Source organism: Astatotilapia calliptera, chromosome 7 (assembly GCF_964374335.1).
Source record: "Astatotilapia calliptera chromosome 7, fAstCal68.1, whole genome shotgun sequence".
In the NCBI taxonomy this organism is placed as follows: domain Eukaryota; kingdom Metazoa; phylum Chordata; class Actinopteri; order Cichliformes; family Cichlidae; genus Astatotilapia; species Astatotilapia calliptera.
In genome coordinates, this window is record NC_137428.1 from 3,060,837 (window position 1) to 3,088,204 (window position 27,368).

At 42.6% G+C, this 27,368-nt stretch overlaps 1 protein-coding gene across 2 annotated transcripts; it reads right to left on the minus strand.

Moving 5' to 3' along the window:
* Positions 1-1,449: 1,449 nt before the first annotated feature.
* On the minus strand, positions 1,450-25,868 carry kiaa0513 (KIAA0513 ortholog). Of its 2 annotated transcripts, XM_026172492.2 has the most exons (13): positions 25,729-25,868; positions 16,532-17,102; positions 13,214-13,313; positions 9,667-9,740; positions 8,869-8,939; positions 7,942-8,149; positions 7,814-7,854; positions 7,616-7,688; positions 6,721-6,798; positions 6,392-6,421; positions 3,777-3,857; positions 2,444-2,538; positions 1,450-2,125 (listed from the first exon to the last, which is right to left on the minus strand). In XM_026172492.2, the coding sequence occupies exons 2-13, from the start codon at positions 16,909-16,911 to the stop codon at positions 2,076-2,078; spliced, it is 1,281 nt and encodes a 426-aa protein (XP_026028277.1). In that variant the 5' UTR covers positions 16,912-17,102; positions 25,729-25,868; the 3' UTR covers positions 1,450-2,075. The 2 variants fall into 2 exon arrangements, with proteins under 2 accessions (XP_026028277.1, XP_026028278.1); XM_026172493.2 differs by lacking the exon at positions 6,392-6,421.
* Between the last annotated feature and the right edge of the window lie 1,500 nt (positions 25,869-27,368).

Sequence of the window (27,368 nt, forward strand, 5' to 3'; positions counted from 1 at the left end):
GACAAGCACAATGGTTAAGTCAGTGTGCACACAGTCTAAGAACGTGGGGAAAAATGGGTTTGGAGGATTTGCAAAGACGTCAGTTATGCACGTTGATCAAGATTGCTATGAACGAATGATTCACATTTAACAACAACATCAGTATCTGCACACATGAACACAGCTGGGATGTCCAGGGGGGCACTTCAGGGTCACATTACAATCAGACTAAGGTCAAGGTTCACAATTACATCTATGATTTATACCTTTACAATTAAACAACAACAGTATACAGAGAAATATGCAATATATACATAATAACTTCACTATTGGACAAAAATGGAATTCATCCCGCATGAATGTGTCAGCCTGACTTTAAAACCTTCATATATTCCTGTTTAAATTCTTCCACTGAGAAGTGCAGACAATGCTGCCCCACAGTGGCAGACTAAAGTAATACAAATGTCATATGGACGCACATGCACCAGAAACAGGCAACATGCTTAAATGATATTAATGTTACATTACAGCCACATGGAAACAGACCACAACACATGTCCATCACTGAAGACACAAACAGCCACAGCAGAGGAGCGGGTACGAATGTTTGGTCAGCTGAGTGAGGGTAGAATAACAGGATAAGGAAAAGGATGCTGATATGGACAGAAGGCACTTTGGAAAGATAAGGAGTCCCACAGTTACAGTAATAATAACAGTAAAACAAAATAAATAGATAAACAAAATCAGCATCTCTGAATTGCAAATGTGTGAATCTTGAAGTGAAAAACAAAAGGATTAAATAATCATTTCACATAAATTAGAGGCAAAAGATGGTTAGCTTAGCATAAAGCCACAAATCATTGTTATATCGACCTTTTCGCATCGATAAATAACTTGATATGATCTTCAGTGAGCTGAGGAGAGGAGCTGGAAGGCGGTTTGCCATGTTTGGTCAACAGCAGGCTTCTGTTTCTCGTTTCTGTAGCTAAGTTAACCCAATCATAACCCAATCATTGCTGTTGTTGCGATTTCATATTTAATTTACAGCTTTGAGAATGGATTCATTGAGTAAGGTTGTAACTGTGGTTGTTACCACCGTCTGTAACTGCTGCTCGAGCTAGCGTGACATAAAGGAAGCGGATGCCTGTGCAGCTTCTTTAGGAAGTTATATCCTTTATGCTTATTTCATTGCAAAAATTGAAAACATTGTCGTTTTAAAGAAAAATATAGTTGTTGATTGATGATGTCACCTATAATCTAAGCCAGGTTAGCTCTTTAGCTCTTTTGTGTTACAATGAGAAGAACAAAAGATGTGCTAGCAGATCCAAAAGTTAGCTTTTTGGCCAAATGCTAAGTGAAGCGACCCCGTTTACTAAAACCGAGTTATTGGTTTGCAGTGTTAATTGTTGCGTGTAGCATCTTTGTGCGCACTGCCCTAAAGAGAATGCATGGGAAAATATTGCAATAAAGTTTTGCTTAAATGTAAATTTTATGAAACAGTTTTTGTGTATTTACAGAAAAAAAATGCACAATAAAGTTTCGAGGAATAAAAACTGACCTAAAGCCACCTGAACAGCAGATTAAAGCACAATGAATTCTTATTGCCATTAATGCTGATAGACAGGTTGCTTGACTTCTTCCTATAATAAATATGGTCACTGAGAAACACAGAATAAACAGCATATAGGATACGTAACATACACGTCACTGGTGTAATACATAAATCCAGTGTATCTGAGGCTGTTCGAGGCTTATACTGGATGGTTTATTCCTTTAGTTAACGTCACGGACAGATCTACCAGGTCACAGACACACGACTATTATAAATATTAAAGTAACGATGGCCTTATTATTGCTGATCCAGCACACGGTGCAGATGGAAGGGTTTTGCTACAGGTATGGCACAGCTCAGTACAGCAGGTCGTGTTGTTTTTCAGCAGCGCACCACACAAAAGCAGCAGGAAATTTAAAAAAAGAAAAAAGAGCCAGAGAGTCGGATAGAGCGACGTGGAGCTGGAAGGAAACGGCTGATGTGTTGCTGTGTGCTGTCAGATTGTCACGTGGAGGCTTTGAGATGCAGCCAGTCACTCTCAAACTCACTCTGCTGCCATTCGCTCTATGTGCTCAGTCAGCAGCTTGTACTGTTCTGCAGAGGAACAAAATACATGCGTTGTTCTTCCACACGTAAAGGAGCCACTTTTTAATTATTTACACACAGTTTATGATCACCGACAGACCAGCTGTGCATACAATGAAAACAAAAATATGAGATGGCATTTGGGTATTTTCTGATTACTGAATCACAAGTTTCTACCAGAAGACAACAGAAAAAAAATCCTTATCTTGAATTTTTAAATGATAATTTCAACTTTTAAATAACTGCCTTTTATTATCCCTATATATGAAAACATTGATCCATGAATACAAGAAAACTGGACCAATCCAAGGCTACTTCGTGCTTTACCTTCATTCAGGTTCCCAATAACTGCCTGCTTCTTCAGGAAGTCATTGCAGAGCTTCCTACTCAGACCAAACGCCAGCATGTTGTGAGTGAATGTCCTGAAAATACACACAACACCAACATCGTCTCAGTACAAGAGGAAAATATCACAAACACACAACAAATATTGTGCAGTCGTTGGCACATCCTCAGGGTTGTCACAATAACCGTGTTTTACAGTAACTATACGACTGAAACATCTCTAGATTACACATGTAATATTATGGTATACATGATAATGGCGAAACAAAAATCTGCTATTGGGACACACCAATACGCCCAGCTGCAGAGGTTTTGTAGCCACCTCTCACCTTTTATTAATCATTTTCATGACTGTGGACTTATGCAGGACTAAAGTAATGGGCCCACCTTTTAATCTGTATTTAATCAGTATTGCATTTAATCTGCAATACTGTCTGCATTAACAGACATTGCAACACGTGCGTGGCTCTGTAACACCACTGTTACCACTGATGCAACAAGTCAGTTTGTGAAATTTCTGCCATGCACACGTTTCACGATCAGCTGTAAATGATGTTACTGCAAAGCGGAAGCATTTAGGAACCACAGCCGCTCGGCCACCAGTCGTCACGTCATGTAAAGTTACTGAGGGGGGGATCTGAGTGCCGAAGAACATAATCTGCATTAACATCAGCGCTTAAAACGTGTGACGGGGGCTTCATGGCTGAGCAGTGAGCCTCACATGAGTGTTGTAAACGTGGAAAACACTTCTCAGTCTGACGGATGAGTCACAGTTTGACCAATGCCAGGAGAACGTTACAAAAAAAAGGCAAAAAAAAGGCGGCATAGCTACATTTAATGTAATTTTTTTTACATACACTACAAAAGTGTGATTTAAGCTTATTGTAGAGGTTCAGAAGTTATGAGCATTAGTCATGTATCTACATGTGAGGTGCTACTGTGCGCCCACACGAGCAACAGAAAGGTGACTGAAACCATCTTTGTAATAAAGTATTTGTTGTTTGAGACACTAAAAAGATGTTCAGATTATTTTATTAATTACCACTTATTATCGCATCACCTGTGTTTTGTTACCATTTTATTACCTCCACCTAGGAGCTCATGTTTTGGTTTGTCATTTGGTCTGCACCATCTGATTTTACTGCACTGCAAACTTCTTAAAGTATGTTTAAAAAAATGAATATACAGAAAATAAAATACTATTCCCTTCAAAGTAAATATTGCCCAGAGAGCGAGCTGCCCTGGCGGGCGTTCGCGCTCCTTGTTAGGATTTCTTTCTATTACTACGTGGAAATCACGGAGGTGTTTTGGTTACCCCAGCTGGCCAAAGGCGATGTTCTCATCGATTTTGTAGCTGTCCTTCTTCTCCTCATCAGTCATGTGACACCACTTCTCCCTGCAGCAAAAACACAGTCGCAGTCAGACTTCAGTTCCACTCGACCTTCAGCTCGTCCACAGGAACAGGTCAGGGGTGGGTGTCACACAAATATCGCATCCAGCAAGGTTTCTTTACACAGAACATTGTGATTTTTTTTAAACTACATTGTGAAAAGCCAAGAAAAACCAAACAAGCATGACATCCAACCCTGTGACTGTCACTTTCATTTCATTACACATATAAGACACGAAAGAGCACATTAACCAGCCATCAGCGAAAAGACAACAACAAATGATTCATTCACAAAGAATCATCATTGTCAACACATGAAAAGCACTGATTTGGACTTTAGTGCTTCAAAACAAATATTTATGAATCTGGAAATGTTTCCAGATTATTATTGTCTGAGGTCTTTGATGTGAGTCCATGTTCATTTTCTCGTCTATGTCGATGATGCAGCTTTACATGTGTGCTCCGTTTGTCTCTTATAATTTACATTTGACAGTTTTGACTCATTTGTCCTGAATTTGAATTAAATCTTTTATAACGCTTGAAAAAGAAGAAAACATGCCGTCATCTGTCTTTGAAGCAACACGCCACAAACTCCCCGAATAATGAAATCTTATCTGAGTCTGTCCTGGAAAAACAAAATCAAAACTATAAGTTGAAAATGAATTCATGACTTCTGTCACACACAGACGGCTATGTGTGAATACTTTTTATGCACTTATTATTATATCCATTGCTAACATCATATATTTGTCAAGGCAGAAATGAAAGAAGATCAAACATGTTACATTTTTTACATTTTTAAATTCTTATTTTTGCACGTCTATATTTAGATGTAACCAGTCTGCAGTGTAAGTACAAAAGCAAGCACACACACTGATTTTTAAAAAAGGCAGGAGAGGGGAACATGCAGATGGAGTCAGAGGAAAAAAAATGCAAGCAGATTAATGGTTTGAACATGCAGTGAGCTGTGAAGAGGCAGAGAGCATCTCCAGACTGCAGTGGATCTGCTGCCATCTATAAATACCATCCCAGACATTATACAAGCCCTCTTTGCACATTCCGGATATTAACTGTGGGTGTGATGCTTGTCAGAGGTAGGCACAAAAATCACTTCAACTGCAGCGTGACAGAGCTGCGCCCGACAGCCCCGACATGCCAACAGACGTCGAAGAAAGAAAGAAGAAAAAAATGATCTTCACATCTCACCGTGCTCTGATTATGCAGATGTCCACATAGCACAGCCTCACATTACTCTCTGGTCATCACTAACAGAGGATCTCCTCTCACGGTTCACCGGAGCACATGTGACAAATCAGACCCGGGGCGACTGCCAGACCTCGAGACTCAAGTTCTGACATCCATCGGACATTTTTGGGGTTTTTAGCACAGATTCCTACAGATTTCCATCTTTATTCACCCATCAGAACATCTGGCGAGCACGGCTGTTGTGCAGTGAAATTGGAGGTCGTCTGTTTTGGTGACTATGGAGTCAGAGTGTCACCATAGTAATCGGTCTGGCACAAATCAGTGACGCATTTTAAAAAGCTGTAACGTTCACAATGCCGGGTGTCCACACCGCCCACCGGTGTGACAACAATACTCCAGCAGCCTTTTACGGCTGGGGGTAAAGACTGTTAATGGTTGTAACACTCGTGACACAGAAGTCATTTTTGTTGCTGTGGATGTTTGAGCTGTCAGCGTTCATACTCATCCATCCAAGTCATGCATGGATTTGTGGAGTCACCGCTTCCTATGAGAAATGAAGCTACTCAGTGAGTTCACAGTTCCTTTGCATTATTAACCAGATGAGGTGGTTCTCGCAAGCTGCCCCTCAGCAGGCTTCCTGACCTTGGCCAATCAGAAGAACGTGGATTTTAAGGTCCCCATTTCAACTTATGGGGATAGCTTAGCTTCGCTGACAGTGAATCAACCACAAATAACGTAAAGAGAGACAACACCCAAGCAGAAGGGAGCATTAATATAGAGAAAATGGGCACTGCTGTGTTTTCTGCTCTAAACTTTAAGCTACAAAAACGGGGGGGGGGGGGGGGGGGGGGGTAACTTTTAATACCAAGCACAGCAAACAACAGGGGAAAAGTACTTGACTTTTAGCTAGCAAGGAAGCTATAAAGCAGGCAGACCTCAGTCCAGCAGAGCGCCTTCGGGACAGGAGATTCACATCACTGCAGCAACTCTGTGATGCTAACGTGTCAACATGCACAAAATCTCTTCCATGAAGAATTACGGCAGCTCAACAGAGGCCCGACCTGCTACTAACAAGGTATCCCTAATAAAGTGGCCCTCTGAGTGTAGTTTGGCGTCTGTCTTGTATATTAGCAGGAAGTGGTATGTACCATGCAAAGTGCAGTATGGCAGCAGCAGAGACCTATGTAAAGACCTATGTCATTCACATTGACATTCTCAAAGCTCTCTGTCCCCTTCAGGTTTAGTCCTCATGAAGATCTGCCCTTTGCCTTCTCCTCCACCTAAACTTTGATCTTTGCTTGTTTTGGTTTTTTTGGACAAACAGAGGGACAGACCTCACATGTTTCTCTTCATCCTGCGTTCCCCTGCCCGGCAGCAAGGCACAAGGAGACAAAGGGTTAAAGTCAGCATGCAGAAAAGGAGAGAACAATAGCAGCTTTTAGAGAAGGAGAGGAGAGCAGACAGGTGGAGAAAACAGAGGAAGGAAAGGAGGAGAAAGAAGAGAGGAGAGAAAAGGAGAAAACAGGTGAAGAGGGGGCTAGAGGCAACAGTAGCAAATATTTCATTTAGACAGGAAGTGACAAAGCAATAGGTGCTCCTTTAAACTCTAGAGATTCATATTTCCATCATTTACACGAAGCTAGCTAGTATTAAACAGACTCACCTCGTGGTCGGAGATCTTTTCTTCCTCTCACAATGGACAGCATCAAAAAAGGCGGCGTTCCAAAATCTCAGCGTGTGCCTGACAGACAGAACATGGACACGTTTCAGGCTTCACGCCTCCACCGCTTCACCAAACAGCCAGAAATAACCGTCACTTCTCCAGGCACAAAGAGGCTCTGGTATGATTCATACTGCAATGCCAACCATTTCTAACATGTGCAGTTCCCAACGCGCCGGTAATGACTCAGTGAAATTGGGGTGGGGGGGCAACAATGTGTAGAAGCTGCTTTTTGAAATTAAGCAGTAAACCGAACAGAGCTCCTTTTTGCGTCGTGCCACTGATTTGAAATGTTACCTTTTTGTTTCTCATCACTTTCAGTTCAATATTGTTACTTTTTAATTTGTAACAATTTATGTTATATGGTCACATTATGACATTTTGAACAATGACTGTGAATTAAGGTTGTTTTTCATCTCCTAATGTCATACAGTTTATGCCATAATACACTTAGGTTTTGTGCGTGGGATCATTGTCCTGTTTCATGACCCAGTTTGGGTCGAGCTTTAGCTGTAGCACAGACGGCCTCACATCTGACTCCAGAGGACGGCCGGTACTGTCAAGAACTTAAACATTAAACATGCTAACTATGGAGCTTTAGGCTTTTTGCATTTTCTCTGAGCGACACACGGTCATTCTTTGGGGTGAATTTCCTGACGTTCCCGACCAGAAAACCACCCAAACCTCTGCTTTTATAGAGGTGCTCACACGTGCTGATGATCAGTTCATCAGGTGCATTTGATTAGCATCACCTGGCTGCTACAGAACTCAGTGTATTCTAGTTTTCTCTTAATTGAGTCCCGTGAAAAGTTTCTTCCTCACATGATGTGATTCTTACCAGATAGGTTGCTGCTTCAGGTGAGTGTACAGGTACACCTTTTCCCCTTTCTTTTCCTCTGGAGCGCCTGACACTGAAGAGGAGGATGAAATATAACAGGCAGGGATGGACTCAGGTTTGTTTCTAGAACATTCTTTAAAAAAGTAAGAGCACTGGAGCAGCAAAGTGAAATAAAAAATGATTTCTGAGCTACGATACCTGGTGATTTAGGCTTCGTCTCCCCCGGATTTTCCCCATCACTGCAAAACAGATTGTAAGAGTGAGGAATACAGTGACAAGCGAAAGTGTTAATGAACAGACTCAAAGGAGGAGGTGCAGATGCTCACTCAGACTTGGGAGCCACTGAGCTTCTCAGCTTGCTCTCCAGGCCCCCAAAGAAGCCTTTGACGTCAGTCTTGGACGTGTGTTTAAGGAGGCGCTCGGCAGCGTCCTTCTTCCCTGACAGCCAGGTGTTAGCCTTGTTGAGATAAGAGTCCAGACCAGCTGGAGCACCACCGCGATCCAACAGCTCCGAGGGAGATGGCTGAGACTTTCCTGAGAAGAAAAGCTCAAAATGCTGAGTGCTAACGTTGCCTAACAGCATCTCCCAGCAGCTACCTGCTTTGCACCGTCTGAGGTGGGGGGTTATTTTCACAGGTGTTCACTGAAGTACTTAAAAAAAATAGGCCCGTGTGAGATTTAATGAAGTGAACGCTTCACTTTAGCCCAGCAGCAACTCAGTGAGCTGGAAACGAAAACAGTCATTAGTCTGTAAGATTGTGTTCACAACACAAAAGTGGAAACATGCTGTTACTCTGTGTAATCAGGGCTCTCTGCAGTCTGCAGCAGACCTTTGTGTGTCGCTTTGCGCCACAGTGCAAGTTGTTATAGACAGAAAAAAATATTTAACTTAGCAGACGTGCCTGCAGACTCGCTGATGCAATGCACTGTGTCACAGTGGTGTACTAATCACTCAGTGCTTCCTGCTTGCATAAGCACAAACACTACCTTTATTTGTGATGCTGCTGCAAGAGAAACCACAGAGCCAAACCCTGCTGGTAACATTCCCTGAATCAGCACTGAGGTGTCTTGTTTTTATAAAACAGACACAAACACAGATGTCTGTCTTTTGCACTTTTGCAGCTAAAAGTTGGAAAAGAAAAGCCTTTAATTTGGGCTGCAGAGGCTCAGCAGCGTTTCTCTTAAAAAGCAACACCTTACAGTCGCTCTGAGGTGGCGTACAGACTGTTTTCAAGAACTTCAGCTGATCTTACCAACGTAATAATAAGTGAAGCACATGGTCATGAGGTTTTTTGCCGGGCTGTAGTCATCCATCTGGTAACACCTGCAACAGAAAAACAAAACAAGAAAACACAGCATTTCTTCAGATGTGATCCTATGAAATGATGACTTTGGTGGAAAATATATGAACTAAATATTATGTAAAGTATGCAGAAGTATATTTTTAGCACCCTTTGTCTGTTTCTGTGGAATTTAAGCAAAAACCACTCAATGCTGAATTTTCTGAAACTTGTTGGAGAGGTAAACAAATGAAGATGCATTTACTGCCTTGGGTGTGTGTTTGAGGTCATGTTCATGCAGAAAATCTTCAGAGATCCTGGAGAATTATTGCTCAACAACACTTTAATGATCCCAATAAGGTCGGACTCGTTGGAAGTTAACAGTAAAGAAAAGAGGAGCAGCTCTTTCTGCACATTACTGCAAAGGTTTTACTTCTTTTTGTTTTGTGGCACAGTTCAATTTTCTAATATTACCGTATTTACTTAAAGTTCCTTTTAATGTCAGAATGTAATGTTCTTGACAGATTTATCTGATCTTTCATGTAATCTGTGACTGATTATTAACAACTGAATAATCTTCAAATTACCTTGAATGCACATAGAAGAATAAAAACCTCAAGCTAACGCGAGCGCCACGTTCGGTTCAGCAGCATTTGCAAGACGCAGCTTTGATTCCAGCTCTGCTAAAAACTTATGTCACATGACCACTTATTCAAAATGATGGCTCAAGTTCACAGTAAAAAAAGTTACAGTTGGACCGTATTTACTTACTCAAATAGCACAACTGCAAAAGACTGCACGAGTCTGTAGAAGGTGGCCTCGCTCACACATTTGGAGTGGCAGCGCTGTGAACACAGTACAAGTACATGTCACTGCAAGGAAACAACATTTCAGGAGAATATAACACCTGCGCTTCTTTCTTCACATGCATCAGAGTGATGGTTTTCCCGTCACACGACAAACAAGAAAACAATCGAAAACACATCTTTTTCAGCTAATGCCGTATTCACCAGATTCCCTCCTTCCTTGATTAAACCACAGCGTGTGGCTTTGCAGGAAATGACTGAGCCTTGAGCTATGAGCCCGTGAGATGCTTTTAAAGACTGTTCTCTCTGTAACAGCCAGTGGGCTCAATGTTGCAAACAGTAAACGAGTCAGAAGGACGATGGTGGTGTTGGTCAGGGTTTGCTGGTGGAATTTGTGGAAAGAGGAAAACAAATACAAAACAACAGACTTATCTCTGCGGCCACAGCTCAGCCGTTTCCTGTTGATGTGAGAACATCGAGAAGGCCAGAAGGAGCTGAGGATGCACAGTGTAAAATCTACACATGAGTTTATCATTTGTTTGAACACTCGTTTGTTTTTGACTCGAAACAAACCCGACGGATCAGCAGCATCTGTAATTTAGGAGTCAGGCACCTGTCTGCATGTAAAGACAGGTAAGAAAGAAGAAGAAGAAGTGCAAATGACTCCTTCAGTGAACTCTGATGGAAATTTGCTACAACTGGCAAACAAAGCCTTCACTGTGTCTCAGCTCTAAAGTGTTTGATGACTACCACGTCGGGCTGGAACCAATTATTTCATTTAATCTGCTGATTATTGTTTGGATTAACCATTTAGTCCATGAACCGTTTCCAATGCTTTGTTCTCGTTTGTATAATTTTGTTTGTTTAAGAAAGCAAACCCAGAGATACGCCGGCCTCTGGAACATTTATCAGGAGGGGATCAGGGGCCTTTCCAGAGACGCCGAGGCCGTTCAGCTGGATATCCAGGAGTCTTCTCAGCTGAGAAGACAGAACAAGTGGCACGTGTCTTAATATTGAGGACGTGAAGGATGAGATGCAGAAAGCTCAAGGACTTGAAAAACCACTATAACTAAAGCTCAGGAACTTTGCCAAGAACTCAAAGAGGTGAATGAGAAGCAGAGCTCAAAGTGACAAAACGGGAGGTGAGAATCTCGATAGAGAACTCCCGAGAGACAAAAAAGAAAGTGAAAATGATCAACTGAAGGCTGTGGGAGTCGCAGAGTGTCTTCAAGGAAATAAAAGAAAAACATGCAGAAGGTCTCAGAGTCAGAAGCGTGTTCAGCTGAGCTCAGTTTGGAAACAACAAATTTCATCTTGAGATCCTGGAGCTGCAGCAAACGCTCAAGTAAGAAAAAGACTCGGACAGAAGCCGCAAACCTCAAGACCTTCAATGTGACACACTGCGACTGACGCTCCGGGAGGGCTGAAGCGACAGGACCGAGGAGGCCCAAGGGGTCGGAGAAAAGCTACCAGCTGACAGCAGGGCAAGCTGAGGGAGACAGAAAAAAAGCAGGAAGTAGTAGTTCGAGACATCGTGGAGCTCACACAGATGCTCAGAAACACGTTTGACAGTCCAGGCAGAAAAGCATGAAGCCGAGGCTGCGGAGAAACTGCACCGCATGGCTAAAAACAAAATCAGCTGCCAGAGTGAAGACGGCTTTTACAAACTTCTCATTTGACAAATAAGTAATCAAATCTCATATGTTGATTATACCTGTGTCTCTACACCAAATGACTCCATCACAGTGCAGAAATGAAACCTTCAGGGTGTTTTGTTTGAGTTCCTTAAAGCTCATTTTTGCACAATAGAAAGCAGAAAGGTCGCTTTTTGTACAACACAGCAGCAAAAGGAAAAAACCAAAAGAATTTAAAAAGGACACAGAGGCTACTAAACTAGCTCGTAACAATGTGCAACAACATGTGACTGTGTGTACTTTCAGTCATTAAAAGGAGAATAATGTAACAAAAACCATCTAAAAACACAAGTTTGAAGTCAGCGCCACTTTAGAATAATATCACAAACCGAATGCTGTTTTTAAATCCTCTGCAGCAGCACAGTTTCCACCTCTGAGGAAAGTTGTTTTCCAAAAAGTCCGAATGACAGCAGCAGTCAAAGAGCTCCAACACTTTGGAGCCAACTACACTGCAGCTCCATAGCAGTAATTTTCTCAGTATATTCTGCCATGGTTTACTCTTAATGTCACTTAATACCACCACTAACATGGTGGGTAATTATCTTCATGCCTCTAAGATGCGTAGTTTGTGACGTCTCTAATAGTTTCCAAAATTGCTTTAGATATGAATGAGCAGCGGGCTCGACTGAGAAGAGAGGAAGACTGACTCACTGACACAGGTCGGCTTTTAAAGAAAGTCTGAAACTACTTTTTAATATCACCTTATCATAAATGCTTCCACATAAACTGGAGTTAGAAATTAAGACGTTGCCAAAGCGAATATCTGTAAAGGCAGTGCTGTCTGCTCTTCATCAATGTGACGTTAGCTTGCTCGTTGTTGGTCAGCACTGTTTTTGCTGCTGTGCTTGGTTCTTGAAATGTTCGCATAAATCACATCAGAAGAATCTTACATTTCCAAAAGGTATGTTGCACAAGTACACACGTTTACTCAGCAGTTAAGTGCGCTGCACAGCTGTCTGGTTAACAGTCTTGATGGGCGAGTGTATGTTTACGTATAAGATGTTTTGAATTTCGATGCTTTGAGGAGAACAAAGCAGGAAAGAGCTGATCGTGGACTTCTCTACAAAGCAGGCGAGGAATTACAAGCCCCTCATCATCAGTGGCACGCCAGTGGAGAGAGTGGACAGTTTCCGATACCTGGGTGTCCACATCACTCAGGACCTGTCATGGTCCTGTCACATCAACACCCCGGTTAAGAAAGCCGTCAGCGTCTCTTCTTCCTCAGAAGACTTAGAGACTTCCATCTGCCACTGAAGGTGCTCACGAACTTCTACTCCTGCACCATCGAGAGCGTCCTGACGGCAAACATCTGCACCTGGTTTGGGAACAGCACCAAGCTGGCTAGACGAGATCTGCAAAGAGTGGTGCGCTCGGCTCTTCTCACTGTTGAGGTCTGGGAAGCGCTTCCGCTCCCTTAAGGCCAAAACAGAGAGAATGAGGAGGAGCTTCTTCCCCCAGGCTATTCGGGGCCTGAACCAGGTGTAGGACTGGACTCTCCCACACATATCACATCACCACACGCACTCTGGTTTTTCTTCATGCACACTTCCTATAATTTATAATCTCTTTCTGCTATTTGCACATTTTTTTACTGTAAATTTCTAAGTTAAATCTGTAAATTTTGTATAACCTGTAAATTGTAAATACTGTAAAACCACTGACATTTAATGGTCGGGCATTGCATTGCACAGCACTTCACCTCATGTCATACTGTGTATGGTTGTGTGTGAGACAAATAAAATTTGAATTTGAATTTGAAATGACCTGCCATTGTATAATGGGTATAACGAGGGAGCGTTTGAGTTTCTCCGGACTTACCTGAGCGCTGACATACTTGGCAAACCACTCCCTGCCTTTTCCATTCTCTCCACTGCACAACTCTCCAAAACGAGCCTTCTCCTCTTGGTCAAAGTCCTCTCTGTGAAAACATGGGGCTGCTGTGAAAACACACTTTAAAGTCTGCTTTGATGAAAATGAAACAGAGAAATCTGAAAAATACAAAGAAGATGGTTCTGAAGTTTGGACTGACCGACAGAGAAAGGCCGAAGATGTAAAAAACAAAAAAGACTGGCAATCACTGATTTTACATCACTGAGCTAACAGCCAGCTCTTACAGGTGATTTCAGAAGATTGCTCATGTTTATTAATGTGAAAGATGTCGCTGCTGTCCCAGTGAAACAGCACGGCTTTAACAACGTAGTGAAATTACCTAAAAAGTAGCAGCATTGCAGGGCAGCAAATATCCAACTGCATACTGCACAACATTCAAACTCATCTTGTGTATTTACTGTCTGCCTTCATGATGCACAGCTCGCTTAGTCATGCATTACTGCATTAGCATCTACAGGATGCGGCTCATCATATCTCGAATCCTTTCACTATTACATTAACCCTTTAAGACCTACCATAGAACCAAGTCCGCCAGAGCTTATATTATATTTTTACATGCTGTAGAGCCATTTTTGGGAGCATTTCAATTTGCTATACATCAATACAACTGTTATAGCCCATATTTTAATAATATGTATGCATTAAGTCCATAGTAATTACATTAATTGCAAAAAAGTGCAATAAACTACAAAAAAATTAAACATCGTTTTTGTTTTGTTTTTTTTACATAAATTTCTACTTGGAGAAATTTAAGAGGCTTATCCCTCAAAACTTTAAATACAAAAAATAGTTTACAACAACAGGAAATTTATTTTGAGTGTCTTCATAGTTTTATTTTTGAGACACACCAATTTTTATATACTGCAGGAAAAACGAAAAACAATCCTATGATGCAAATTTGCAAAGGAAACAGCATGTGCATCAAAATAAACTGTTTAAAGCAGTGCAATTTGAGTTCTAAGCATCCCAGAAACTATTCAGAAAAGCATAAAGTCAAACATGACTTATAAAAACACCAGTATAGGCTTTTAAGGCCTACAAGTAAAAAACTACATTTTCTGTGAAAATGACGTCACTTTCGGTATCGGGCAGGTAATGGCGGACATGCGACAGTTCGCGTTGACGTCTGTTTCAATGTGGGAAGTGTTTTGAACAGCTGATCGGATCGGCAAAGCGTGTTTCTGGAATATTATGTTTTTGTTGCTGCAAGTGGTTTTTATGCAATTGTTGCAAAGCTTTATGTGGAAGGAAACCGTGACCTAGGACAAGCTGATGGCATAAGATGTAAGTACAACTCCTCTGGTTTCATATGCAAAAAATTATTGCGCTAGCTTACGCGGTTCCAGTTCTACAGGGATTTAAAAATAGTTACGCAAAACGGAGCGTGCTGCTCCGACCGGCTTTAAAGGGTTAAGGGACAATCAGAAATCCACTAAGAGGGTGATGAAGATAATGAGAGATGACTGGACCGTCCCAGACAAAGGTAAAGAGGGCAAACTGCTGAATCAGAGTTCTAATGGCAAGAAGATTTTACTTTAGGATGAGATGCGTTATGGCATTGACCACAGAGAGGTCACCATGTGACCTCTCTGTGGGTCAATGTGCAAAGAGCTCAGTGGTCAATGCTTGAGGGGTCAAAATAAACACACCTAACAAAGTTCAATGAAATACAAAGCTGTCCTGATATTTAGAAGTGTCTTTACCAACCTCACATTTCACTCCATTAGATTTCTTACGTCAGCAGACCAGTGACCCCCGTGACCCTGCCGCAGTGTCACGAGAGGCTCAGCGTGTAAACCATGAAGCACGAGCACCAAGGCCACGTGCTAAGCACAGAGGCCACTGTTCAATTTCTTCACTTCTTAAAATATGCTCGAGTGATAACAGCAGAACCACCCATGTGTGTGATCATACAGTGCAAACACTGCTGCTTTAACATAAACGTGCCCATGGCTACATTGAGACACCCTGGTTGGAGTTTGTAACCTCCTCTGTGTTCAAATACCAACGATATCTTTTCCTTATCTGGCTTCCTGGACAGAATTTAGCACTCTGGTAAATGTCGACGCCACCTTCACCCTACAGCTCTTTCCCTGCGTTGATAATTTGGTGGCTTCCATCCAGACCCACACAATGCTCGCCAACATTGGAGAGGCGCTGTCGGACCGTCAGCTCCTCTATGACACGCTTTGAAGTTTCTGTACTGTAATTAACTTCCTGCATGTATTTTCACAACATTTCTAGTTTCATAAAGACAGGCTGTTAGAAACATCCACTAAATCTGTTGTTAAAACACAAACACGTACAGACGACATCAGATAAAACCCGTCACGCCTACGGTAGACTCGTCTCCGCGATCGACATGGAGGGCTTACAGACTTCTCCACATTCTTTCTTTCATCATCACAAAACAAGTTTCAAAAATCTAAAGGCGAAAGGCAACACCTTTTCATCATACCAACTTACATTTTAACAATGCAAGTTAATCCAACGCCCTTTTCAGTAAACACTGTCCGCAGCAACCTCACATGACTCACGCTGCTTTCAAAGCCCACACTTTTGTGTGGAGATCAAAGCATTTCAGCCCAGATCGTCTCACCCTGCCTTCCTGATTTCATGTGGTTCAGATCTGACAGTTCACTTTCAGCAAAAGACAAAAACCCCCAGAAAGTTTCAATAGTCTCAAAGAACGACTGAAACAAACAGCGGATATCAGGATGATCGTTTCTCTCATCTTTGTCCGTTTTTTCCAGGGATCCCTGTTTGTAATTTCCCACATGTATGGCACAACTCTGATCTGTTTCAAGTCAATGACATTTCAGTAAGTCAGACCTCTTCTATTTGCAAAACACGATGCAACAAGTATGCCACTGATTCATCCTAAAAAACCCACAATTTTCAAGTTGCATGTTTTCTTACGAATGCCGACGCTGTACAGACGGTGTATACTTGTGCAATTTCAAAACTTTGCATCATTTTTCTGTCATTCTGCAAAAACTTATGGGATTACTCCATCATTTACCAACACAGAGAAGCAGACAGTTATTCACAGCTATCACTATTATCCATATCACTAATTAGCCTTTAGAATGTGTGAGGAAGCCGAAGCACCTGCAGAGAACACACAACATTTTTCTGTGGCTCTAATGCTTCACAATCTCATTTATCAAACAAATGTGAGCTGTCTTTTTTTAAGACTCACTCAAACACAAAAGACCAAAAACAGTTCAAAATGTTGCTCCTTACTTTCCATGAAACACCTTCTCCACATACGTCTTCATGAACTGCCTCCTCTCCACCGTCTCGGCGTCGGCTTCCTCCCCGCTGTGAGCCGACGAAGACGACGACCTTCTTAGTTCCCATTCATGAGAGGGCGGGTCCATGTCATTTTCACTGTCTGCCGACTCTGTAGCATCACTGTCGTTGTTTCCCTCCTCTGACTGGTGGTGGGAGTTGGGCTTGGTTGGAGCCATGGGCTCTGGCAGCTGGTGGACTCCTGTGGAAGAAGCTGGCTCTGGGGAGAAAATGTCTGTGTGTCCTTGGTGTTGCCCTCCATCTATGTTGAGAGTCTTGGTCTCTGACGGTAGGTCGAAGTCTATTAGGTTGTCCACTGCCACACCCTCCATGGTGGAAAGCCTCTTCGTTGTGACTGTGCAACAGTGGTGTTAAACAGAGCTATTTACTGCTGTGCAGGAACATGAGAGTGCTGGTCCCAGTTTAGGTTTCCACTGAAGCTGCCGGCCTTGCTAGGTTAGGATTCTGCAGATCATTCCACCCCTGAGGGTGCTGACCCTCACAGAGTGAACTCACAAAGCATCTGTGGACCAATGAAAGAGAGAAATCAGCAATATTACACCATGTTAAAATTGACAGTGTGAACATAATAATTTTAAAAACACACTTGACCTGCAATTCAAACAAAGATCATGTGGTTTGATAATGTTAAATACCATTAACAAAGGAATATATTTGGCCAAAAGCTGCAGTTCCTGTTACGTCCACTTGAGGCTATCTATGAAAGTGAGCCAGTCCCCACAGATTCCCATTTTAAAGCGCTCACATGAATAATTTTGCTTGCAGTGAATGTGTCCAGTATGTGCATCTGTGTGTTACATTCAATATACGGATGCAGTATGTTCGCCAAGCTAAGTAGCATTAGCTGTTAGCTTAGCAATCCACACTCATGCCCAAATATGGTCACTTCTAGCTCCAAGAAATGACACATAGTAGCTAAAACATTGAAGGCTCAGCAGGCAGACTGCAAAACCAACAGCCACGTCCATCTTTTACATACAGTCTATGCACAAATGTCCTCCTAATACATGGGTTTTATGCTTTATAAAAAATCATGCCATGTGTTACAAAAAAAACACATGTTGCTGATGTGGTGAAGTTTTTATTTTATTTTACAAATGTTCTCAGTAATATAATTTCAGACCAGATACAAATTCAGAGCATTTACGTGAAATTGATCCATATACAGACATCAGCATTACTCATTCTGAAGCTTTACTAATAACCTTTCAGTTACTGATTTAGGAATTTCCAGCCACTCCTGTTGCAGATCACTTCAAGTTCAGTTCATTTAATGTGATTATCGAGTCCACTACATTGTCTCCTAATGGAGATTTGTCTCTGGCCAGAAAGTCTTTTCCTTGTTGATGAATCTAAAAGATTCAGTTCAATATTTATTAAAAAGCAACATCATGATGATTTGAAACATTTAGAAAAAGTGAACAAGCAAATCAGAGTCCTGAATTCATTTAGATCACCTTAAATATATTTAAACCTGGTTTAGCTATAAAGCCTTGAACTAACATTTCCCCTCCGAGTTTGTCCTTAAAGCAGCATTTCTGCAGGACTTGGTGCAGTTTTGCAAGAGTGGTTGGGTGGAGGTGCTGCCTTAAAGGCCAAAGTCAGAGAGTAAACAAACACCTCAAATTACAAGAACGACTGCAACCCTTACTTTGCTCCAAACTGAGACAGTGCTTTGCGACGGTCAGTCTAAGAATCCTTTTCTGCTATGAAAAAGTGAAAACATTCGTAATGAAAAGAAAAGAGGGTATTACAGGCCGTGTAGCTGTAAGTGTAAATTTAACCGCCAATAACAAAATGTTACGTGAATAAATCTATACAAGTTTACTTCTTTCTAAATTTGAGATGATAAAACAAAACCAGTGTGACATCTGACTCAACACCAGGCCTACCAAACGTGCCTACAGTGACACGGCACTTCTTATTTAAATGCTTAAGGTGTGAAAGTGAATATAATTTCCTGTTGTTTCTGATCGCACACATTCTGCAGGCAGAGTTAGCTGAGCAGAGCAAAGTATGCTTTGTGGTCTGACATAAAAAAAACCCACAAACCTCCTGATAGGACACGCTTGTCCTCCCTGACTCTGATGCTTAAAGAAGGAGAAGAAGATCTTTGTATCTCAGAAAGCTGATCCTTACCTGGAGGCATCAAAACAGATCTACTGATCACTTCTCAGAGGGAAAAAAAGAGCACGAAAGAAAACGAGCAGCATGTTGTAGCTCCACACTGTCATTTAGATCCTGTTCAGTTGTCCTTGCTTTGAAATCTCACACCCCGTTCATCTCTAAAGTAAACCTCAGTGTTGTATTTTTAGAATCTATTCTTTCATCATGTTACAGTGCAAATAATAGGAAGTTGGAATGATTGATTAAAAACCACAAAGAAAAAGGCAAACAAATCTTAAACTGCACTGCTATACATCTCCTGTCACACACACCTTTCATCTGGTTTGAAATAAATGCCCAGTCATGGGACAGCATCACACTGCTGACTCCTCAAACGGCCTTCCCAGGATTCTTCACCCAGCAACAGCTGGCATCCTTCTCTCTCTCTCTCTCTCTCTCTCTCTCACACACACACACACACACACACACACACACACACACACACACACACACACACACACACACACACACACACACACACACACACACACACACACACACACACACACACAGCCCCTGGGCCAATGCTTGTCATGCAGCTCTGAAGATGAGGTTATATAATGCAGCGTTTAGTGAGTAAGACCGAGGGTGAAACACTCGAGATGCACAAACACACTCATGTGTACCTAAACACCCACATCACCAAAGACAAAGCAAACATTTGGCCTGCAGACGCTGCTTAACGTGTGCCATTTACTTACATTGTTTCCTCTGAGCAAGACACTGGCTGGACCTGCCGTCCCCGGTGACACGGCTTCCTCGCCTAATAAAACTAAACACCGGGGGGCGCTCTTTGATGTGTCCGCAGTCTGGCTGTCACTCTAACAGCCATGGTTTGGTGTGCAAGTCTGAGTTTAGGTCAGGGTTCAGCATCATTTTTGACAGAGTTAAAATCCCATCGAGTAACTTAACTGGATAAGTGGTAAAGAAAATGGATGGATGGGTCGTCATTTACCTTTGCAAACAAATCTCAGTATTATTGTTTCTGGGTGGGAAGAATTTTATCCAAGAATCTGTGACCAACCGTTATATTTTCACTCGGGATTGTAAACTGAGTTTTGTTCATTTGATTTAATTTTCATCAGGCTTGATTAGGTTTAAGAGTGGTTGCTAGGTGATGGAGTCTGTAATAAGACCCGCCCACCTAAGGAGTAAGAGCAGGAAAGAAATAAATCAAAGATATGTTGATGACAAATGTACTTGCGTTACAGCAAAACAAATCAAATCTAAGTCTCCATTCGAGTCGTACTTTTATTTACTCAAACCCTCTGAAGGTTAAACGTGGAAAATACTGGAAAAAGTGAGCATCTTATGTGAAGTTTAAACCTTGTTTTGTTCCTTCCTGTGATTAATCTGACACACTGGACTTCTGGTTATAACTCAGTGTAAGACTTGACCTTTCATTGTCATTGTGTTACCTTTATTCGAGTTACGGCTTACAAAGATCTCTTAGACCTAAAGGCCAATTATAGGCTTGACAGTAAGCCATTGTGTTTCATACTATTTCAAAGCCTTGTGCCAACAAAAGGCTTATCAGTGGTTGGTTTTGTCGTTTAAAAAAAAAAAAGGTGTTGCGTTTCCTTTCCCATTGATTTCCATATGAGCCCTTCAGATATATTTTGCAAGGCTTGGCATGGGGCCACATCCTTGGTTGGCAAAGACTTCCTGTGGACAGGGCGCTCTTATGAATCACTACGCATTTCCTGTTAAGGTGAAGTCACAAGATCTTTGACACTCTATCCTTTATTTCTGCAGTGGAAGTGTAGATGTAGAGGTTTCCACAGACACGTCACTGGATCAAAGGTGATCTCTGCTTGGCTTTTTGAGCCTTCAACAGTCTGCACTGATGTTGGGTCAGGCGATTGTGGAGAATGGTCACTCCTTGGGTTTTCTTTGGTTCTCAAGCAGTAGTAGATGGAGCAGATGAAGAACGGCCTGCTGGTTGAACTGGTGCCAGTGTTCAACTACAGACTTCAGCTATTTCTGCCTCCATGTCTTGTTATAGCTTTGAATAGAGAGAGTGGTGTAATTCTCTCTCGTGCTGGTCTTCCTCCACATAGCACCAAACTCCAACTTGGATCGCTTATTGGACTTTTTCCATTACCCACAGTGAAATCATTTCTTAGCTAAACCTCAAGAGTTTGGCTTCATTTTGGATCTTTAGCAGTGGTTTAGAAAGGCTGCTCATCAGAACCTTTGCTAAGTGGAGTCTTTTGTTCTTCACTTAACAAATTCTCCATCTTTAAACATGTTGCCAGTGAACCAAACTCGATGTATTAATCTTCTGACAGTGAGCTCACTTTTCGCTGCCCTGATTATTTCAGTATTTCAAATATTTCAGGAGGTTGTGCACGACCGCTTTAGAATCTGTCAACATGGGGTGGCTGATAGCTTTGTAATTAGAGCCCACACCATATGGGCATTAACACCCAGAGCAGCAAGTCTCCGGCTTACATCCCAACAGGTCAGAACATTAGGTGCATTTTTATGCCCATGCAGTTTCTATCTTTCTTTCCACACAGTGATCCTCGTCACTACAGGCATAAAAAACTTTCTTTTTCTGAAACAGAAACCTTCAGTTGAACCTTGACTTGTCTCGGAGAAAGCAACTTAAACCACAATAAATAGATTTACAGGTCATCCAGGCCTTTATGTTTTTGGCTGTAATTTAATCATCTGATCATGTTTAAGTGGTAAACATCTTGCATGGGTTACTGAGCATATGTCCTACAGCTAAACAGTCGTGCCTGTGATGCTCAGAGTGTGAAATGTTGCTTGTCACATCTCTCCCCTGCAGCACTTCTTTTAGATGCCCGAAAAAACAGCAAAGCCCCTCAGTCAGCAGTCGTGATTCCCTGTTGAGGATGGATGGCAGCGGTACAATCACCTGCTGGGCCAGTGACGCCATTTGGCCTGATTAATGTGCCCCGTCCTGCCACAATAAATGCACACACACACACACACACACACACACACACACACACAGTCAGGGACTCTATAAATCACACTCCTCTCTGACTGCAAAGGATGCAGGATTTTTGCTTCCCTGAACCAGAAAGGGCGCTCCCAGCCCCCCCTCCTTCTCCCTGAAAATACACAAACACACAGTGACATGCAATCCCTGAACCCAAGTGCACACAAACACACACACAGCCCCTCCAGGTAGCATGCACAGAGGAGGGTGGTTCAATCGTGATGAAAGATACTATGAAGCTCGGGGGCTCCACACCAGCATCACAAGACCTTCTCCCATCTCATTTTCAGTGTGTGCTACACGACTCACACAGGGAAGCCAGAGCCGTTACGCAACCTTCCCCCCGAACCACTCCACCCGAGGAAATATTATTCAACACACAAAATCTGCTGAGCAAAAACGAACAAGGCACCCCCGACACAGTTCATCCATCTCTGTCGCCCCGGCTTTCTGAGCCTAAAACACCAAACGCAATCCAATAACTCAGCTTTCTCCACTATGTCAAGCACGGCATTACAGAGCATCAGCTCAGCGCATAAGCAAGGTGACTTTAAGGTCTCCGGCTCAGGCCACTCATCCATTTCTGTTCTCAGAGGCATTCCTGAACAATGCTCGTCTTTAATTCAGGTGAGAACCAATACTCGACTTGGGACTTCCCTGACCCGCAATCCTTTGCAATTTGAGAGGGTACATATTCAGTGTCCCCATTAATGTGCCTACTGGGATATCTCAGTTACCAAAACAAAAGCAGTGAATGCATTTTCTGGATCTTCCTTTAGAACACACACAAAGTCTGAAAAGACTTGGGAAGGAGGCTACTTCTCCTTCCTCCTTTTCTTTACATGATGACATCCACCCTGTTACAGTAACACCCTTCCTTGTATCTCAGGTATTGTGAAATAATTTAATTTTACAACTTTCACAATGTTCCAAAGCAGTGAAAACCGTGTTTTGTACTGTAACTGTATTCCAAGCAGTCTGCAGTGGAAACTGGAATATCCACAACCTGCACCGGGTCTACTGGCACAGCCTGCTAGTGACCAAAGCAATCACAAGAAGGATTGTGGTGCAGCACTGTACACCTCTTTGTGACTGATTTCAGCATGCAACAGCCAGCAAAAACCTGCAACCGGTCAGAGATCAAGATGATAAAAAAGATGGATGTAGCTTTGTGGAGGGAAAACTATAGCTCATCAGATGCCACCAGATGGCGATGGTTGTGATTGGAAAAGGGCCTTAATGTCTGTTTACAGAGGTCAAGGCCTTTCCTGACCTCTGTAAACACTTTGCTGCAGAGTGGACTGTCACTCATGTTGGGTCATATGAGTGCCTGTATAACACCCTGGTATTTGGCTGCAGTATAGATCACATGCTACTCATTACAGTTAAATAGTTACCATGCTGTATATGGAATGTATCCAAACCTGTCAAACAGGTCAGCCAGCATGATGACAGAGCAGACAGCTATTACAAGTATTTAAAACTATGTTATTAACATCTCCAGAGCTAAGAGAGTACACGGGAAAGCTCACAGTTTTAGAGACCAGAAAGACTAAAGTCTCTTCCCGATGCCCATCTTATGAGGAAGTAATAAAGTTGTTTCTAACAGAGGTGTTTTAGCTGTTGGCTGGGCAATGAACCTTCATAAAATCAGATAATGCTATTGTGGATGGTGAACTTCCTAGTGCAGATCCATGCTGTGATAGCATTTTACGCATTGCACCTTTAAGAGGCAGCAGGGAGTGGGTGCTGTGGGAGCAGTGGGATCAGAAACTCGAATCTTCAGAGGTGCAAATAAGATTAGACGATCTCAGAAAGAGCTGTTTGTCTAATTACAGGGTGTTAAAACAAGGGGGAAGTGAAGCTGTGTGGGACAGTTTGGAATAACTGACAACACTAATAAATGCATCTTTATAAAATCCTGCTACCCAGCCAATATATCAGAGTTTAACATCAGTATAAAACTGAGTTTTATGGTGCAATATAAACATGATCTAACAGCAGAACTACAGCGGCAGAGAGCGACGGCTGAAGCTCACAGGCTTCTGTCACGTGTTCAGTGGATGTATGACAAGCAGAAGTGTGTGATGGCAGATTGGTGAAGGTGTAGAATCTCAGCTGAGGGGCCTGCACTCCAGATAGGATCTCCTCGCCACACATTAACGCTAAATAATGTTCTCAAACCTCATCCACAACATCCACCATGGATTTTTTATAGTGGTAAGAAAAATCCAATGCAGAGGTCACAGAGAACAGGACTGTGTACAACACTAATACCAGCACGTCAGATCTCTTCCTTCATTTCATTTCAGTCATCCAAACATGACTCCCTTGTGTAACATTCCCGTTTCCTCGTAATGAATTGTAAATTAGAAAGAACATCAGTCGCAATCTCTGAGAAATAGCATAAACCCTTTCCTCGTGCTTCACGACAGAAGGCAGAGGCTGGAGGGCAGCACGGCGATGCAAGCTTCATTTACAAAGGCAGCTAAACACTTCTGCCCCACGGATGAGGAGAACTGAGCAGCAAATGCTGTAAAAACTGACAGGAAGTTCATCTCCGTGCAGACTTCCAGATACCACCAAGCACAGTCCCCATCTTTGTCACACACACACACTGTGGTGGTTCCACACAGAAGATGGAAATAGGCACATGTGAGAAGTCTCAGTGTGAAGGAGACCGTTTTTTCTGACTGCATGATAAAACTAACATCATGTTGTATTGAACATGGGCTCCCCCCCTCGTGGACTTCAGAAGAGACCCCCTAGTGGTTATTAAAAAGAATGCAGGTGTGAACACAGTCATCGCGGTGTGGAGCAAAACAACCGCACAGAGAGCCTCGGAGAAGGTGATCTCGGTGTGGCTCCAAACGAACTGCAGAGGAGTTTGTTTCCAATCCAACTAGTATGTATGCTGATAATATGCTTTTTTTTCCTTTTGTGTTTGTTATTTATTAAATTTTTCTTCCACAACACATTCATAATAAATTTTAAAAAAATACAGGTAAGTATATTTTGCATGTGTGGTCATCATTTTTTCTATAAAATCGCAAAGGACATCTTTCACAGTTTACTGCACACGCTCGTCTTTTCAGCCCACATTTACTTGACACTATTACATGTCAATAACTTCTGTCTGATCTCTTTGCCTTTGCTTATATAAAAGGAGTTCTTCCTCCCTGCTCTTGCCAAGTGAATGCTCATAAGGGAACTGTCATATTGTTTGGGGCTCTTCATCTAATCTTGAAGGGTCTTTGTAATATAGATTTTCTTCTTGGCAAAGAAAAGCAAAGTATCTGAACTGAAAAAGCAAAAATCAGTAAAATGATATTAAAAGCTGGTAAACCTGACAGTAAAGTAAAGGTGAGCTACTCTCCCATATTCATTATTACAGTAAAAAAATGACAAATTCCTATATATGGATGACACATCTGACGAATATAAATGTGTCTCTACATCCTTAAAAACGATGCTCCCTGTTTTGGTTTAAATCCACCGCCTTCACTCAAAGCGTAACAGCTCTCAGCGAGGTTTGGCTTACGAATACTCTCCAATCACAATCTGTCACGAGTTCATTAACATATGAAAAGTTAAAGGCACGAAGGAAGCAGGAGCTCGCACCGCCAGCTCCTCATCATCGGTGACCCGGGCGGACTGACAGCTCCGAGGAAGCGGCGCTGAACAAACAGACACGTTTCCTGGAAGGCTGGGAGCTCCGTGGAAGACTAGAAGCTGACCGTCAAGCCATTTTAAGGCAAACAGGGAAACCCCACGTCAGTCACAGAGAGGTTCGTCTGCAAGTGCAGCCGAACACATCCAAACGAGAGCGGCTGCAGCGTCCAGCAGCCCTATACGCTTTGACCCCAGAGCCATTCAAGCGACCACAAACCCCGCTGCACAATAACGTTTAAGACCCGTAAATTACGCAGTCCGGAACATGTAAAGTGACATCTGATGAGCTGACAAGGTAAATAAAAGCTGTACGTACATGAAACATCCGGTGCTGGACGGAGAAGAAGCAACTCACTGCTGCTCGTACGCGTCGCTCATCTCTTGCTCCTGCGTCTTCTTCTTTTTCTGTAGTGGCGTTTTCGAAAAGACCTTTAGTTGCATTACCGCCACCCTCTGGATCAGAGAGTAGCTCAAACCAGCTAAACCACGGATTTCTCCTCAGGTCTGTATTCTCTAACAGTCTCATCGCCAAAAAACACAAACAGATTAAAAAAACAACAAAAAACTGTGCGCATATTTGGTGTGGGGTATTTTTTATCACCCCGTGATCGTCGGCCAAAAAATGATTGCCCGTATTTAAAGTGTTGTAAACGGCTTGTTGGCGTATTATTTGTCAGACAAATGTCAAACCTGCCTCTCATGAATGATGTAAAGTCATTTTGAGCCACAAACAACATACCTGATACAAAGAAGAAGCTGCATTCAGTTTTGGGCAGTTTTGCATATTCTTTATTTATTTAGCTAAAAAGTCTTAGCGACATCAAAATGTCTTTCCTGACAGAGATGTGGCCAACAAGGCAGCAGAATTTATAAGAAATATGACATCACTGCTTTGTGAAGGTATAATAAGTGTCCAGCAGAGACTGGATTGATTCTAATGGAGGTACAATAAAGAAGAATCATATACTTGCAAAACAAGCTCACGCTATCTCCACGGACGCAATGACCGTGCAGAAGAGCAGCGGTGTTTTAGTTGTAGGGGCGCAGTTTTCGTTTTGCTGTTAAAAGCCGCAAAAATGCGCGCACGGAAGTGTAAATGTCTGTAGGTGGGCTGCAAACAACCTGTTCATCTATTGTTTTGTTTATAAAAACACGCAGGCAGAACTGACTGGCAGCACAAACGAGTTTAAATTTGAGCAGCAGCAGTGAGGGAGTGTGGTCGTTTAAGAACACATTGTTCGTGCAGGTTTCCCGCGTGTTTGTTTCAGAGAACATGGAGTTAACTTAGATAAATGAAGGAGAAGCCAAGGTTTATGTCACGGAGGAGCAGGGAGGACTCGGCGCAGACTGAAATCTCAGAAAAACAGGTTTATTTACACACTCCAGGTGCACTTTATACAGGTGAAGGAGAAGGGGGCCAGGGTTCCCAGGGGTGCAGAGCGGGGTCGGGAAAAGCGTCCAGAGTCTCCAAACCAAACACGAGAAATCTGCATACAGAGAACAAGGGTTAGCACGGAACTTTCACGGACAGAGCTCAAAACTGGCTGAGGCTAAAGTAGCACTGACGAGCGTTATTCAATAGTCCAGCGGCGAGGTGCTCTCAGTCACTGCCTTAAGTAGCGGGAGCAAACAAGGTGAGGAGCCACAGGTGATTGCCTACAGGTGGTGGAGGCCGGGAGCTCACAATGAGCTCCGCCCAGGCAGCGAGCAGAGAGAGAGGAGAGAGAGAAAAGACAAAACATAACATGTAGCCACACAGGGCCAGCCGAGCAGGCACGGGGACCATGACAGTTTAAGATGAGGGCGGACTGTATGAGGTCCTTTCCATAAACGCGAAATCTTTGCGTATCATTTTTGGCGCGTGCCACAGACGAACACGTCGCATCAGATGTTAATGAATTTACTTTGCCATGTGCGTAATTACGCGCATCCTTCTTGTTTTTGGGTTGCAGACTC

Bases quoted from the DNA above. Each gene is read 5' to 3' on its own strand.
- kiaa0513 (XM_026172492.2), bottom strand. From the start codon at position 16,911: ATGGAGGGTGTGGCAGTGGACAACCTAATAGACTTCGACCTACCGTCA. The intron at 7,855-7,941 runs GTGAGCATCTGC...TCTGTTTTGCAG, and splicing joins TCAGTGGCTCCCAAGTCTGA to TGATGGGGAAAATCCGGGGG. The intron at 2,126-2,443 runs GTAAAGCACGAA...GTTCCTCTGCAG, and splicing joins TATTGGGAACCTGAATGAAG to AACAGTACAAGCTGCTGACT.